General features: G+C 36.0%; 1 protein-coding gene across 1 annotated transcript in view; it reads right to left on the reverse strand.

The window, feature by feature from the left end:
• Nucleotides 1-18,757, reverse strand: part of DGKB (diacylglycerol kinase beta) — a 530,693-nt gene that overhangs the window by 364,821 nt on the left and 147,115 nt on the right. Inside the window, exons 10-13 of the mRNA XM_081101920.1 lie at nt 11,942-12,059; nt 9,374-9,462; nt 9,167-9,283; nt 1,508-1,606 (exon numbers count right to left, since the gene is read on the reverse strand). Of these exons, the coding sequence (XP_080958046.1) occupies nt 1,508-1,606; nt 9,167-9,283; nt 9,374-9,462; nt 11,942-12,059 (423 nt within the window). The remainder of the gene's footprint in view (nt 1-1,507; nt 1,607-9,166; nt 9,284-9,373; nt 9,463-11,941; nt 12,060-18,757) is intronic.

Raw genomic sequence — 18,757 nt, forward strand, 5'->3', positions numbered from 1 at the left:
TAAAACTGCAGTAGGATTCTGTGCCTAAAAATAAATCTTCAGAATCCAGTGAACAAAAAGCAATAGAAGGGTTTGCAAGATTAATAGAAGAATATTCACAGGACACACATTCTTTACCTTTAATTCTCTCAAAGAAAGAAAGGACAGTAACAGAAAGAGTCTATCTCATGTTTGACTTTATGTGACCAGAAGTTGGTGTTAAATGGGCCAAAGAAGTAGTCCTCCTCTGGCTCACACAATAGAACTCACAAAGGCAGCTGGATGACAGGATGACATAATATATTAGTTCTCAGAGATAAATTCTGAGACCAAGAATGCATCTAAACTAGCAAATTACTCCACTTTTTAAAGAGCAAAAATGTATGAAAACTCTACAAGTCTTTTCTCTTTAAGAAAATACTATAAAAGTATACAAACAACACCCACATTCATCTAAAATAAAAACTATTTTTACACGGCTCTCATTAATTTTAATTAATCTTTTTTACTACAGGATGTCTAATAAATTTTACATGAAGAAAGGAAAGTTAGAATTAGTTATTGCTAGTCTCAGCAAGGTGGAGGTATTTTCCTTTGCTTTATATTTGCAGTTGGAGAAAATGACGAGTTTTTTTAAAGGACATTTAAAATACAACCAGTATTTTACAGATAATTACAAAATGAATCATAAGTGGGTACAAATTGAGTAATTTGATTAATTTCTAAGTTGACCTTTAGAAAAGTATTTGTCTAACGTTTCTTAGTTGTATTTTTATCATATCCAACTGAAGTTGCAGCTACTTAATTTTCACGTGATTTTTAAAAATGAAAACTGCATTGTGGATATAAAATCATTTGTTCTGTAAAATAACTGTTTCGCTTCAGAAACAGGTTGGGTTTTGAAATGTGTCATGAACATTCTCATTGACCATTTGCTTCTCTTTCTATCAAGGCTTGCTCTCTTCAGAGTTACTTTGTCTTCCTTATCCATTTTTCACTTGTAAATTTAACGCATTAAGTAGTTACTTTTCTGGTAGTTCAATGTATTGTTCACTAACATAAAATAAAATACTCCTGATGGCAATGCATAGCTTTCTTCAAGGTGTGTGTCCTCATGCTAGGTAGCCTCTGACCCAGATGAGAGACCTTCACATTGCAGATATATAATGTGCATCCCCAGCAAAATTGTCCATAAGAATAAATTCATTATTCTGGGAAGCTGGATCTATAAACCATGTAAAATGTAGAGGGGTTCTGCCTATACAATTTCTGGTAAGTATAGCATGACTCAGTGTTAAAAGCTGAGTCAGCTTCAGGTAGACACACCTCACTAAAATGTTTATTGCGCCATGAAGGAGAAAGAAAATACAATGGGAAAAGGTATCTTCTCTGATGCAATAAAGTGTTTTATATCTGTACAGTTCTGCCTTGATCAATGGACAATTAACTCTGGAAGCGTTTAGCGGTAAGGTCTCCGAGTCAATCATAGGAACCCCAAGTTATAGTAACATGATGAGAAGGGACTCACCAGTACCACGGGACAGATTGTTGTGGGTGGTAGAATATGGTCCTTCAAAGGTCCGCAGTCACATTCAGGTTTTAGATGAGAAGCACATTTATTATGCAGCTGGGAAAGGAGAAAGAGGACACTCTCACATTTTGCATGACAACAGCAAACATAGGACTGATTGTATTTCAACTCAGAAACAGTAAATACTTTAAAGGTACCTTAAAAGAATTATAAGAACAAACAAGCAGGATCATAATCAGATGCATATTGCATTTGCCCTTATATATCTACCGTAAATAAACCAGGCAGCAACTGGTTTCATGACACAGCCTATATTTCCTAATTCTCAGAAATGTTTATATTAAAAATGGGCTTTAGGTTTTATACCAAAAGAAACCTGATTTCTTTGACAAACACACATTATTGTCCATTAAAGTTCTTCCTTAGCATAATCTTGCAACCACTGTGCGCTCACTGTAGATGTTTTTTTTTTTTTTGACCCTCCTGTTTTCTCAAAGTCATTCCAAAGTGCACAGCTCAGTATGGGGCATAATTGATCCCATCATTAGTTTTAACTTTGTAATTCAATATGTAAATGTAACCAGAGATTCATCTCAGTAGGAGCAGGATATAAATATAAGAAGATGATTATCATTATAAAAATGTACCTTTATACTGAATTTATCAGCTCTACATCAATCTAGTGCATAATCATACAATGTATTACTTACTTTTCAACATATATAAACCTAAACAGATACTTGAATCGATGTTGGCCATACATTTAAATTGAGATGTTATAACATAGTACATTAAATAGTGATTATGTTAAAAAATTGAGGTGGTAGGTTTTATTGGAATCATACAGATTTGCTAAAGTAACAGTTGTTTACTTAAATGCTTCTAGGGACTTCTCCTGCCCCATTCCATATCAATTTAATGTGAAATATAATTTTTAAAATTATACATGTTAAAAATGATTTAAAAATAAATAACATCTCTTATTTAAAACAAAAAAAGGAACTATGTACAGTTTATTACAGTTTTGACTCAAAAGCTCCCCCTTTTAAGTCACAGTTAAATTAAATTTCACAATAAACTTACCTCTGTAACAGTTACTTGGCAACCAAGGATAGGAGTATAAAGAGTGCTGACTTACTGTGGCTGATGACACTCTATGGGAGGGGGTATTTCTATTGTCCTTCACCCTAGAAAGTCTTCTATGCTAACTCCCTGCCTTGGATTTGGAGTTAAGGCTACTTGTGCTGTAGCCATGCACATGTGGCTGCATTATCTGAAATAAAAGCACCTTTACACATTCATCCATAATTAGCAGCTCTGCTTGTCAGCAGCATGTTAACTTCTTATAAAAAAAAGTGGCTTAATCTAATCAGGAACTGCTGATCTTTGTCAAGAGGCAAGAGATGTTGAAAATAAAGAAGCAGTTGAAGCCACAGGGAAAAAAAAAACAGAGCTAATTAAATGAACACTGATTTGGGAAATGCATATTTTCTTCAAAATAAAATTAGTGACTAGCTTAAATGTATTATTAACTTATTGTACTTAATCAATTTTCTTAGACTAAATCGTAGCCCTAGAATTTGGGATTTAGAGATAATGGATTACCAAGTGTTATGGGTTGAAATAGATCCCCCAGATTAGATATGTTGAAATCCTCACTCCTGGTAGCTATGAATGTGTTCAAGTTCAGATGAAGTTACACTGGAATAGTTTGAGCCCTAATCCAATGACTGGTATCCTTATAGAAAAAGAGAAACCTGGACGCAGAGAAACAGACATGGAGGGAAGAAGGACATGTGTGACAACAGAGTTCGGGATTTGGTGATGAAGCTGCAAGTTGAGGAATAACAAGGATTGCCATCAACCACCAAAACAAGGAAGAGAGAGGCAAGGAAGAGTTCTACCCTACAGCCTCAGAGGGAGCATGGTCCAGTTGACATCTGATTTGGATTTCTAGCCTCCAGAACAATGAGAGAATGAGGCTACATCACGCATTTTGTAATATTTTGGTGTGGTAGTCTTAGGAAACAAGCATGCCAATCAGTGTGAAAACTGAACCAAAACCAAGGACAGACGATGTGTCTTCAGGCTCTTAAGTACCAGGGTTTCCCAGAGAAAAAGCTTCAGCTTTCTGAACCTATACAACCTCTCTAAAATGAGAATGCAGATTCTAAGAAGCCCTTATAAATAGCAGGATCCAAGATAAAAATTCTTGTGTGTACAGGGTGAGAAAGTACTGATTTTTAATCTTGGCTGCAGTTTCCAGGGACTCTGAAGGACAGAGGGGCAGGGCCCTTTGAAAATCTTGCCAGCATTGACCACACATGACCTGTTATAACAGGATTTTTCTGTTTTTAATTTCCTTAACTGGTTAGATTTACTGAAGATAGAATTCAGTTCAAAGAGCCTATCTTTATAACTACAAATGGCAAAATAGAATAACATCAAGAAATCAGAGGTACGTACTTACAGAAGGTGTTAAAATGGGTTTATAACTTTAAAAATTTATCTGAACTTACTTGCATAGCTGATGTATATTTGAATATTGCAAGATTTCTTTAAAAACTGAATTTAAGTCACATATGTAAAATACACATTTATAGTAAGAAGAGTAGTATATCAGTCATTAAATTTAACTTAGAGAGGGCCTTCTCTAAATTAAGCATTCCATCAAGGAATTAGGGAAATAATGTGTATATTGGACCAGAGCTGGATCAGATGGTAGTCTAGCAGTATAGACAATGTAAGCATGCAGACATACAACCACTGGAGAGCATCCAGACTTTCCTTTTGGTGTGGATTAAAAGTACAGAAAGTATTCAGAAAAAAAGAAATAGTATGTCAAGGAAATGTTCAAGAAAGTTATAGAATTTAATATGTTCTTGAGATGTAGTAAAAATGTAAAGTGGGTCTACTGAAGGGATTAGAGTAAGCACAATATCAGGTAGCAGGGTAGCATGGCCTTCCCAAGGGACTGTCAACCAATATGGGGAGCTCCATAAGGGGCACCATAGAAGGGAACAGTATATACGCCATGTGCCTTAGCTTAGGGTCTGATATTTGAGGAACTGAAAGGCAGGTCAGGATAGGAGGTGAGGGTTGCATTTATTATCAAAGAACTATTAGAGGTTGCTGAAGGTGGCATATGATAATAAACTAGTATTTTCAGAAAATGATTCTGGAGGTGATAAGCAGCCTGCATTATAGGAAAAGTACCTTCTGTTAAGGAGATAAGCCAAGAGATTCAGATCTAATCTAGTTAAGAGGTGCTAAGAGCTTGCACTTGGGCTGTGAACAATGGAGACAAAAACTGAAATCGAGAGAGAGAGAGAGAGAGAGAGAGAGAGAGAGAGAGAGAGAGGGATTTTAAGGAGAAAATTTCAAGTCTCAGTGATGGGTTTGCTATAGGAGATAAGGATGAAAGACAAGAATAAAATAAGTAGACTTCTAACTCTATTTCCAATTACTAGAAGTATGATGATACCAAGTCTCATACAGTTAGAATAGTTGCTATCAGCTTCACCTAAGATTTTGTGAGAATCAGTATCACATGGTCCTGGATGTTTTCAGAACTGGAACTACTGTTCCAACTTTGACTGGGCAACCACCGATCCCTCCAGAGGGGAGAGAGAAATGGCATGAGTAATATTCATGGCGTGTCTTCTGAGAGCCAGGAGTTGGGTTTTGTGACCCTACATAATATGTTACCTAGGTTTCACTATGATAATAATTGTAAATTACTGAGCACCTAGTATGTATGAGGTTCTGTCCTAAACACATCTACTTATTGAATTATTATTAACAATCCTACAATACAGACATCATTAACTCTATTTTACAAATTAGGACATGACCCAATACGTGGCCCAAGATTACACAGCTACTATCTTATTAGTTGGAGAATGACCATCTTAATAATCTAATCAATCTGACTTCTAAGACTCGAGCCATCTCCAAAGGTAATATATAAAAGGAAGTAATAGCATTTGGAGAACCCTGAAATGAAGTCAACTTCTAGTCTCTGTTTCTCTCTGCACTCTATTCCTCCTGGACTTCATTCAGATAGGCTTTCTAAAAGCTCCACATCGATGGTGCCATATTCCATCAATGTCACAACTTCTGCTAGCTCTTTGCTACATGAATAGCACTTTCTGGGATGTATGAAGACATAAGAAAGAAGATTCTGTTTGTTTAAAGGCAATCAGTAGTCATTGGTGAGCATCGGTCAAGAGCAAATCAACGACACTAAAATTTGCAGACCATAGTTAAAGAAGAAAGTATGAATTATACCAAATATATAAATGGTCTTAGTAAATTATTCTGTTTAACCGAGGCACAAAATCAATATATTAATTAGTTCTTATAATTGCTTAAAATAAAAAATCCAAACGTACTCAGAGGCTAGAGTTACTTTTGATAAGGTTATATATTTTTCTGAATATATGAGAAGTCTCTTATTTTTTGTGTGATTCCTGTTTCACAACCCAAATACCCATGGGGCCCTGGAGACCATGGTTTACAGCAAATAAGTTTGAGGTGGGCCGGAAGCCTCAGGATGGAAACGACTTCGTAAGAGGACAGCCATTTTTTCTGACTCTGCCTTAAACCACGGTGCCTTAAACCATGGTTGGCTTATTTTCTGAGTAGAACTGAGGGATATAAAGACATTTACAGTTTAGACCAAGCATGTCAAACTCACGGCCCACGGGCGCATGTGGCCCACAATGAATATTTTTGCGGCCCAGCCAATATAACAGTATGTAAGAAATGTTTTAATAGAAATTTCATAACTTAATTTTTACAATATCCTGTTATACATAATTGTTAATAACGAGCTACAATGTTTGCTAATGACTGATTACTATCATCGTGTTGTATTCATTTCCCTTATGCACAGATGCACCATTTCTCTACACTAATACCAGCAGCGAATATTTTCGCAGCCGATTGCCACATCATTAGTCTTGGACTGACTTGTTGGGGTGCACAACAGGAAATATTTCACTTTCGGAGAACGAGGAAAATTGGTTTATTTGCATTACGCTTATTAATCTGTGCAGTTATTCAGTGTCTGGTAAGTTAATGTTCAAGAAAAAATATTAATTTTTATTAAAATGTTCTATTATTTTATGTTAACAATTACTCATTTATTTCAGCCCTTTGTATTCAGCATGTCTCCATCAAAATAAATCTACATTTCTATGAAAATTGAAGCTTTTGTTTTTTGCAGCCCCCATAGACTTAAACCTTGTTTATTTGGCCCCTGTTAGCCTTTGAGTTTCACATGCTTGGTTTAGACTGTGTTCTGCCATAGTGAGCAAATAGAATTATCTTCATGTACACATTGATCTTTAGTTAAAATGTTAGGGCCTGTTGTCTGAACTGATTTAAACATAAAGATCCATAGATATTTAAAAAGTAAAGCTTATTCGGAAGTGAAACTCTTCCGTCTTGTAAAAAAGAAGGACCTAATTTCTTGCAAGGTTGGGGCCAGGATCAAGACCAAATATAAATGTCTAATTGGTAAATGGTTGAGCTAGAAATGTAGATTTTGGAGTCATAGATGAAAGAAATTATTAACACAAAAGAAATAAAATGAGAAAAACAAAATGGAATACAAAACGAAAATAATTTCAAAATGCCGTATCAGTAGGGAACACTAGTAATGGGAACTTTGTGAAGAGTGATTCCCATAGAATGGAAAGGGTGGTAGACATACTTCATAAAGATTAAAAACAGATGGGAGGAGAGGCGTCAAATAAAGAAAATTCTGAAACCTCTAAAGCTTTGCTATTAGGAGAGGTAGCAATGCATATTTTTAGTGTTCAAGCTGAGTACACATTTAAAACACTTTTTTTTTTTCGGGAAAAGAAAAAGAATGAACTTAAGACAATACATTTGAAATTTATGAAGAATGAGAAAATAACTTGAAATAAAAAGAAGAAATAAATTCTAATATTCTCTAGTTTCAGTTTCTGTTAAAAATGTAACTAGGAAAAAAGTAACTAATGAAAGATGCAGTATATAGAAAAAATAAGAAGAGCAGCCTCCTACAAAATCTATATATTTCATAGAGGTACAAGAAAAAAATAACCATTTTTAATATGCATAAATTTTTAATAAAATAAAATCCTGGTTTTCTTAAAACTGAGGACTCAGCATATTTGAGTAATTCTTTTTAAAAAATATATATTTTATTGATTTTTTACAGAGAGGAAGGGAGAGGGATAAAGAGTTAGAAACATCGATGAGAGAGAAACATTGATCATCTGCCTCTTGCACACCTCCCACTGTGGATGTGCCCGCAACCAAGGTACATGCCCTTGGCCGGAATCGAACCTGGGACCCTTCAGTCCGCAGGCTGATGCTCTATCCACTGAGCCAAACCGGTTAGGGCTGAGTAATTCTCATGTGTAATTTAAATCATTGTTGGACACCCTATTATAATAACTAAACACTTCAAAAAATAAAACTGTTTTTCATAATCGAGGAAGTTTCAAATGTAAATACAATTTAATATCTGAAAACCATTGAAGAAAATATGTTCGCTTTAAAAAATATTTAATTTTATTTTTGAAAAGCAAGTCACAGTTTGTCTCATTATCCTATGTGTATGTGTGTGTGCTTAAGAAAAAATTTTTAAATAGGGTGGAGGGAGTGAAGGACACTACAAAGAAACTCATTTGCTTAACTGAGAGCTCCTACCTGTTTCATTCCCACAAAAGCAAGAACAATTTGTCCTACAACAAGAGAACTCAAATACTAGCTAGAAGCAAAACAAAACAAAACCAATTGGCAAAAAAAAAACCCAAACACACCCAGTCCTATAAATAATTTTTTATTATGTTGTCAAAAATGGCTATTCTTGAAAATGTCCATTCTAATTAATCCCCAGAAAATAAAGATGAAACATCAGTGGTACCATCTAACAAATGCATTTATTCCAGAGGTTATTTGAAGTGGGCTTCAACAATTATGCAAACCAGGTGAAGTCCTAAAGTTTTCCAGGAAAGACCAATTTGCCTCTTCTTTTCCTATTGTCAGTACCATAAATGAAGTTACCTCTACACCTCTTATCTTTCATTTTATGATTGAACTAACGTAACAGCATGTTGTAAAGAAGGGATAAGTGAATTCTTAGAAGCATCAATACCTAAATATGAACCCACTTGCCTCTCTACTTAGCCTTGTGGTCAAGGTCAATTGGCTTAGCTTTCCTTGACCTTAGTATCTTTACTATATAATTAAGCTTTGCACCACATTGTTCACTCTTCTACCCTTTTCAAGTCCAGAGATTATGAGATTAAAATGAATTTACATATGTAAAACAGAAAACTCTACCAAAATAGGGTTGTGGAGGGGAGGGGAGATGAACTCTATCCAATCAGGATCCCATGCTCATTGCCCACACCTGGCTGTGGCTCCACCGAGCACAAGCTGCAAAGTGTGTGACAGTATTGCCTCTGAGGTTGTCACTAGCTCTAAAATTCTGGATTCTATGAGGACAAATCTGACTCCAACCTTCTCCCTTTGGGAGCCAGATGACATAATGCTTAGTCTGAATTCAGAGTGCTCTTCCAGGGTCGGACTGGGAGAGTTTGGATACAGTCTTCAAAGTGAGTGGATTCTAGAGATTTGTTTTCCAATGTTACTCACTGTGATATGACACCAAACACAATGCAGTCCCGTCAGGCCCTGGTAACATTTGACAGTTTTATGGCACTTATCACACTTGGTTGGGCAGTTGCCTTCAACCCAATAATGGTGCATGACCTAGAACAGAACAAGAATGTGACGGTAAGAGGAGACTTCTATGAGCCATTAAAGACCGCCCTCAGGAAGCCAGCCCGGCCACACACTTACATCAGTGTTCTTCTTGGACTTCACATAGGTCTTGATGCAGGAAGGAGGCGCTCTAGCCACGCAGCGCTCGTGCACTGTGTACTTACAAACTGCAAGGAAATATGGACACACATTCAGAGCTCATCCTGGCCCTGGCTGCCATTTTACAGGGAAAGAATGACATTAACTGAATCTCATTTCATATCCACTGCTCCCTAATCAATCCAATCAGCCACATCAAGGAAAAGTCCAAGTCGACTGTTTTTACCATGGAATACAAAAGACCAATTAGCACAGGAAATATTATGCATGTGAAAACCCAAGACTCCTCTATCATGGCATAGCAGGAAATGCTTAATGAAATCAGAACTCCCTCAAATTTTTCACAATAACTTCCAGATGACAAAAAAACAAATATATTAAAGGCAAATTGATGACTGCCAAATGTCTTGGTGTCATTTGCTAGAAAAAGAGATCTATATTTTACGAAGTATAGGCATGAGAGCAGCTGGCAGTCATGGGAATAAAAGTCCGTGAGTTTATGCTATTTGGTCTATTGATTTATCTAAACCTTAAATGGCTGATTAGTCTATTTCCAGACAATAGATTTCGTCATACAAGCCAGGCCTTTAGAGACAGTCCATCCCTCCTCGTTTGTCCTCATGGCATTGTTTGTCCAAAAGGAACAGCCTTCGTGAGGCAGCTTGTCATAAAAACACACAAGTGCAAAGAAAATTTATATTTATAAGCAAATATGCATCTATATAATTAAAACATATCTACATATCTATGTAAATTGTGACATAAGACCAAGATATATATTTCATTGACATCTTCAAACTATTTCATGGCTTGGTTATGAAAATAACTTAGGATTATATACAGATATTCTTTTAATAACAGAACAATTTAGAGTTTTAAATGTATTAATGTATGGAATAAAGATTAAATAGAAAACAACCATGTAGCCCTCTTAACAAAACAAACAAAAACTAACCACTGCATAAAATTTAAACAAAAAACGTCTAATCCACATAATATTTATAAAGTAAAACTTTTCCATTTTATCCACATTTGCACCACTGAGGAAGAAAACACACGTTCTCTCTTTCTTTTTGGAGGGCTACTTTGTTGTCTTTTATTTAATTTTTATTCCATACATTTATTCCATACAACTAGTTGCAGTAGGCAGGCTTGTCCATTTGTCTTCTATATGGACAATTATATGAAGAGAACTGCATTTACCACACTAATCACTTAAAATTTGTGAGCAAAAATTCTCACCTTAACATCTCTCACCTTACTTGAAAGTTATTGTGTTTCCTATTCTCCCATCAATGAAAGCTACCATGAGAAATAATTTTCCTCACAAATACTAGAACTTTAAAACAAAGTACTTCCCCTGTGCATGGAGAATGTTCTAGTGAAACGAGCCTTTCAAGTGGAACCACCATTTAGAAGCTGAAGTCAACACCTGACAATTTCATGTAACTTATTAAAATCCTTAAACAAGAAAACCCTTAAATGTGGCCCTGAGACATGTTTTTTAATGAGCTAACACATCTGAGAGAAAGTCAGTTCTCAAATATACTACCAAAGAAACCGCTTGCTAAAAATAATACCTGCAAATGACATATTGTATGAAAGCCAAGTAAGAGATTAGATTTAATATAAATACACAAAAACGGCATGTGTTTAATAAACTTGACAGTTCCATAACTGACAAGGGTGTAGATGGACAAATCACCTGACCAAGACAACTTCACACTTAGGTGAGGAGGACACAATATACCCTCTGTTTTAAAAGAGGTATCAGGGGATGCAAAAGTTTCTCAGACATACATGGTGCAGATTTAAAAACTCTTAGGTGACTTATAAATTAATTTAAAAGTAAATTATTAGAAAATTCTATTGGGCATGACTCACTTAATAGAATACAATGAAAATTGCAGAAATAAATGTACTGAACTGAAAATAACACCCACAACTCATGAACTGGCAAGGCTTTGGGTTCCAATATACATTAATCACATAGGAATTTTCCTCACAATAGCTTTAAAAATAATGCGCCCATGTTGTAAGATTAGTGTATATTTCTTGTGATTTCTTAATTTGAATGCAAGTGAGTCAATTAATTTACCTGTTTTTTTAAAGACCTGAAGGAGGTGACTCATGAGAAATCAATGTAAATAAGGTGGCTAACTTAGAAAGAAAGAAAAGGAAAGAAACAAAAAGAAGAGAAAAGGATACATCTGAAATAGATATAAATAGGAGAAACTCTTGGAAAGTTTTATAATAATCTCAGTGGAAATGGAAACAATGAATAAATTAAACTACAGTGAAAAGAAAATGGCTAATGAACTGGAAAATCTCCTTAGCTTTTTTCTAAGAGAGGGTTTTCCAAAACTGAAGAAAGTTAAAAGGAGAGTGGCCTCCACATTCAGAAGTATACCACAGGGAAGTATACATCATAGTCACAGGCAGGGTCAGGATCGTTCCCTAGGTCTCCATCTACAAGTGGGACATTTCCATAAATCTCCACCTTTCCTGGCTGGAGGTGCTGACGTGCAGGCGGAACGGCATACTCACAGGAGCAGCAGAGGCCCTGCTTGCCCACCCCGATCAGCATGTTCAGGCAGAGGTTGCAGTAGGCAGGTTTGTTAAAGTGCTTGAGCCTCCACACATGCTGGCCATCATCTTTCACGTTCTGCACGGGACGTAAGAGAAACAGATTGCACTTAATGAAATAAACAGTGGAATATGCAACTGCCAATAACATTCAGAGCTGGACTGAAGCACTTGAAGACAATCTGTTATTTCATCCCTGACTTTCTCCAAGGTCGCCACAGAGTCTAGAAAACCACATGTGAGCTTGTGGAATGAGGCCCTGCTAACAAATCTCGGATGCTATAGCAACCCACACGTCTTTGTCTAATGTCAGCGGTTCAACAGCATGTCCCAAACTGTCATGATGACCTACCAAACGGAGGGACCTGTCTGCCCCAACTTTGAATACCTTCTCCTTAGTACAATCCCATAAACAGATACATGCATAAGCAAAGAGAGATGCGTGAAAGCGCCTCACAGCTGAAAGCCTGGAAAGAGAATGTTAACCCTTGCTTAGTAGTCGGAATAGGCAAATTTTATGTCGGTGGTTAGATCCTGTCAGAAGGCTGAAGGATGGGGTAAGGAATAACACTTAAAGGTCAGTTATTTGTGCAGGTCTAAGGCTATTCTAAGGAATTCCCTATATGTTATAGTTTATATTAATATATTTTTGTATGTCTCCAAGAATAAATTTTTTAAAATTAACTTTTTAAAGACCTAAATTACATAATCATGGTTTCCTCTTTTTTAAAATGAAATATGAATAATTGTAATCTCATAGGAAGGTAGTAAAATATTAAAACTGTATTACTGTATTTACTTACAATAATCACTATAGTTTTTGCCACAATAAAACCTTAAATTTATATTAATTCACATTTTAGCAAAACAACTGCAATTATTATTTATTCTTCTAAGTAAAACACTATATAATATCATAATAGCCACCTCACTTAATAGGTATTTAATCACATCTGCATTGTTCAAGATTAAAGTAAAATGAAATGATTGAATGCTTATGAATGTCCTGAACTCCTTATGAGAAGTTTACATGTATTAAGTAAAGTTATTACATATCATTACTTTTGTTAACATTACTTTCTCATTAATATCTAGTCTTTATGTATCACCCACCCAATTGTATCAAATTCCATTAATTTCAGATATCATGTATTGGTATTATATCAAAACCTTTATAGGTCATAAATGGCCAAGTTGTAGCAAATGAATATTAAGAACTACATTAACCTAACAAATTTTTGAGCACTTACATGTTCTGGGGCACATACTCTCTAACAGAGAGTGGAATAATATAAGCCTGCCCAGACCATCTTGCTTCTCTTGATTAAAATATATTAATTATGTTTCCTAGCCACTTTTTTTATTTCCAGTGAAGAGATACACCACCAAATTTATTGAACCAGATTAGATCCATAATAATTAGTTCTTACATTAGAACCAGAAATGTCAAATTAGCATCAGAATATGAAACATTAGAGGAACTGCTTCCTGGGAAGTGGTGCTCCATGGGTCTCTGAAATGTCTGTATATTTTGTAAGCACAAGAACTGTCCTTTTTCCCCAGACTATCTTTTCAAAGGTGTTTGAGTGACAAACAGCTTTAAACAATGGAGTTGTATGTCACCTCCAGAGCAGAGGGTGGGTTAAAATAAAATTCAAAGCTCATCCATCCCAGCAAAGTTTAAGCAGGTTTATTTCCTGCACAATATAAAAAACTTAGTTTCCCTAAGACGTGGTTCCACGCTCTGATGGTCTGCACAGGAATTACTTGGGCTGGACTCTATCACCCTTCTGAGACTTCTTGGATCCAGAGGGCAGGCTCAGGCATGAAACTCCTGCTTGCTTCACTGTGAGCTAAAACGTCCTTAGTCTCTGACTCAGGAGTTTCATGTCCTCTGTTAGCGTCCAGAATGACACTGGCAAGCCTACTTGTTCACTGGTAAGGAGGCTAACATTTCAGACCCCTCCCAGTTCTTGACAATGCTGATTCACGGTTCCAACAAAGAAGAAGCGAGCTCTCCACAAAAGCACTTATATAGAAGGTGTCACGGAGGAGGCTTCAGAAAACATAAGTGTTTTAATTTTCTTCCAAAACATATGAAATAGGCTTTGTAGCAATTTTTGGACCCAGCTCTGGTTTGCTTGAGTCATAAGATTTCTAGTATGTTTATCATATGAACAGAATGCTTTATGTAACTGTTCAACTTTGCTATATTTTTAAATTTCTGTTTATATTTTTAAATTTCTGTTCCTTCTAATGAGAATAAAACACCCTGATGTGAAAAGTTTAAGTATGAGGTTGTTAATTTTTCAAAAACATATTGATAAAGCTAATGGTTTAATGTTTAAAAATCATTTTAAGTGAAAAGAAGAAAGGAAAAATCCAATTTTCATATGTACTGCTGTTCTTATCATCCTTGTCTTTTTATTTTTAAATGATTGTCCATTACATGGGAATTAGCCTCATCCTGTTAAGAGCACATATGGACTAAGTTAGCTGGCATTTTCCTTATCAAAAATAAACAAGTCTGAGCGTGGGTGTTCTGTCAATCAGAACACTTAGCCATGTTACAGGCTGCACGTGATGTACAAATCCATTACCCAGACATAAAATGCTTTACCAAAAAACAAATTAAATAGCTTTATAGCTCTTAGCCGGATATATTGCCAAAATATGCAAAAGATGAAATATGTATGTGACTTCAAGAGGAGAAATTGAAACTAGGAGCCAACTGCTTCTCAGCAGTGCAAATTACACTCCAACTCTGTATTTTCATGTCTTGTCTTGTTTGTCTGATTAAGATTATAAACTTGTGTGTGTGTGGGGAGGGGGAGAGAATCTATCCCTTGCTATATTCTATCAGCCAGTTGAGCATGTTCCTATTAGTACCTCTGTTGCAAATAAATATTTATTGTCATAGAAAGGAATTACTTTTGTAAGAAAGGAAAGGGGAGGAAATGTGGAAGGCTTGATGCCTGGCTTCCTCTGAAAATGTGGATAAGCCATTTCACCCTTCTTGCCTTCCTCTCTACTAAAAGGAAAGAACCCACTCTCCTCTCCCGGGCCATGGCGTGGGCTTTCATTATACAATACCTGTAAAGGCAGTTTAGCTCCTCAGAAGCCTGGTGTTATATCAACAGCAAATATGATCAATGCTATTGGGTTGAGCTTTGTAACATTCAAATGTTTCAGCCAAAAGTTTTCAGAAGGATGCCTGTAGGTTTACCATACTTTATTTCATAAAAGTCTTGTTCTTATAGAAATGCCTTTCTAATATTTATAAAACACTGTGCTTTATAAGGAAGCAGCTCAGTGATGTGGTTGTGACAGAGACATGCTCGATGAAACCGAGGCGAGTTCACAAGAAGCATCAGGTCTCCCTCTCCCTTTCATCCCCTGGAAGTCAAACGGAGGCTTCAAAGGAAAAACGCCCTCTGAACATTTGAAATGTTTTTCATTATCAACAGTAATGTCTAAAGTTTTTGTTATTTTCCCTGAATACATACATTCAAGATCACATATAGTGTTCAACTGTACCAGGACTACTATAAATAATACCAGGTTTGCAAAAGACCTCCAGGAGAAATCCCACCCATGTTCCCGCAGAAATGCCCCTTCTCCCACACCCAGCCAGGGACCGCTTTGACTGACTTCAGGTATAACATAGAGAAGAGCTAACGTTGCAAATTAATTCCAACTCATTAAAAAAAATAATAATAATAATTCCAACTCATTAAATAATAAGCGCTATTAAATTACCTCACTTTTCTAGAAATACGAAAGAAACTTCTGTTTCAGATTAAACGATAAGCTCTATCAGGCCTGAAAAAGGGAATGCAGGGAAAGGTTTGAAAATTCTGCCTGGCGTTGCAATCAGCTCCTTATCTCCAGATCACACTTCCTGAAGACGGGCTCAGACCCTGCCATTCTTGGGGTTCCAATGCGAACTCAACAGTGAGAACACCATGGTCATTCTCCTTGAATAACCTAATCTGGAATCTCAAGAACTGTTGGATTTATCCAGTCTCACAGCTTTCTAGATTGAGCCATGTAGGAACAAAACAACTCAAACAAATTAAATTTTACCAAATAAAGCAGGGGTTCTCAACCTTCTGGCCCTTTAAATACAGTTCCTCATGTTGTGACCCCAACCATAAAATTATTTTCGTTGCTACTTCATAACTGTATATTTGCTACTGTTATGAATCGTAATGTAAATATCTGATATGCAGGATGGTCTTAGGCAACCCCTGTGAAAGGGTCGTTCGACCTCCAAAGGGGTTGTGACCCACAGGTTGAGAACCGCTGAAATAAAGTGTGGAAGGTTAGTTCTCTGAACACAGCTTAATCTATGAATACACCCTCTCTTCCTCTCCATTGTACTCAAAACTTTTCTCAGGGATCTCACTTCATCAGCAATCAGGAGGCAAACCAAAGGATTCCTTTTACTTTATTGAGTCAGGCCAAGAAAAAAAGTGTCCTAAAGCAGTCCAATCAATGGCAAAGTATTAACTACCTATAGGGATTAAAGAGCAGGATTTTGTGAGCACATATAGTGAAATCATATATAATATATATATATATATATATATATATATATATATATATATATATAATATATAATTTTAAAATCATACAGGTCAGATGTGAGTACAAAAATTCAAGATTAAGAACTCAAGGTAGCCCTAACCGGTTTGGCTCAGTGGATAGAGCGTCGGCCTGTAGACTGAAGGGTCCCAGGTTCGATTGTGGTCAAGGGCATGTACCTTGGTTGCAAGCACATCCTCAGTAGGGGGCGTGCAGGAGGCAGTTGATCGATGTTTCTCTCTCATCGATGTTTCTAACTCTCTATCCCTCTCCCTTCCTCTCTTTAAAAAAAACAATAAAATATATTAACAAAAAAATAAAGAACTCAAGGTAGCTGTGTTACAAGCAAAGCTCCAATTTAAATGTGTATTTCTATGTATATAATAATATAAATTTAGGAATTTTCCTTGAAAAAACTAGTAAAGATCTAAGATTGCAGATTTCAGGAATTTATGCATTATTTATTATCTTGTTTTTCCATGAAAAGGAATGTCTGTACTGAAAGAATATTAGAAGGAAAGGGATATCCTTGACTAACTTCTTTGTATGTCCAGAAAGGATGACAGGCAGGCAAAAAAAAAAAAAAAATGACCTAGTTAATAACAGAGCCAGGGTGGAGACCGATCCGATGATGTTCACTGTTTCTGTGCACTTTCTTCATTAGTTCTCATGGCTTGCTGGGGTTTTCTAATTGAGATAAATAAAAAGTACTAGATTTCTTTCTCCTAAGTGACTAAAAACAAAATTTAAAATATTTATGTTTGCAGACTGGTACAACGATTATGCAAAACAGTGTAGAGTTTCCTCCAAAAATTAAAAATGGAACTGCCATATGACTCAGTGATCCCACTCCTAGGAATATATTCTAAGACGCCCAAAACACAAAGCAGAAAGACTATATGCACCCCTATCTTCATAGCAGTGTTATTTACAATAGCTAAGCTCTGGAAACAGCCCAAGTGCCCATCAGTAGATGAGTTGATAAAAAAAGCTGTGGTACATTTACACTATGGAATAGTATGCAGCTTTAAAAAACGAGCTCTTATACTTTAAGACAACATGAAGGGACCTGGAGAGTATTATGCTAAGCGAAATGAGCCAGTCAGAGAAAGACAAGTATCACATGATCTCACTCATATGTGGAATTTAATGAACAAAATAAACTGACAAACAAAATAGATCCAGAGGCATAGAAGCATGAGACAGACTGACGATTCCCAGAGGGAAAGTGGGTGGTGGAGTGGAAAGAGATTAACCAAATAACTTATATGCCTATATGCATAACCCATGGACACAGACAATAATGCAATGAAGACCTGGGGAGGGGGTGGGAGGAAGGAGGAGAGGGATGGAGGGAAAGACGGGCATTTATAATACTTTCAACAATAAAGATAAATTTTTAAAATTTAAAAGAAAAGAAAATCTTTATGTTTATAACATGACAGATTAACGATAGAATAAATCAAGGGTTAGCAAACTATGGCCCTTGGGTCAAAACTAGCCAACAACCTTTTTTTGAAAGTAGTTCACTAAAACAGTCATGCGGTTTCATTTATGGAGTGTCTGTGCTTGCTTTTGCTCTGAACTGTACAGTTGAGTAGATGCAACCTATGTCCCACAAAGCCTAAATTATGAACTAACTCCCCCTTTATAATGTTTGCCAAACACTGGAGCAGAGTTTCTTACAAAATACTGTGTTGTTGTTTTTTTAAATTAATTCAAAATTGAGATATTTTTGAACAAGACAATACTAGAGAAAGAATAAGTCTCAGGTATAAATGTTTAATGTAATCAAAATCACATAAATCATGCAAACTCTCTATTTTCCATCAGATCTAAGAGACTGTACCATTTCCTATGGAATATCATAAAGTTTGAGGAACTTCTTCTAAGAGAAAAGAAATGGCTCTTACTCTCAATCATTTGATATAGACATGTTCTGATAAACTACATCTTTGGCACAGCTATGATTTAAAATAGAGTAGCTTTTAAAATTTGGTTAATGGAGAAAAATAAATGACAAAAAAAAATCGCAGCTGCTCTGCCTTATATTAGAAGTGAGGATTGCTCTCCCAGGGCAATATTCTTGTCTGTGTAATTTGGCTAGGACACCACAGTCACTTTCAAATACACTGTGGGACTTCACATGCAATGTCAATTAGAATCTACTCCCTGAACTCATAATTGACA

The sequence above is a fragment of the Myotis nattereri genome (assembly GCF_964212035.1).
Source record: "Myotis nattereri genome assembly, chromosome: 11".
Lineage (NCBI taxonomy): Eukaryota > Metazoa > Chordata > Mammalia > Chiroptera > Vespertilionidae > Myotis > Myotis nattereri.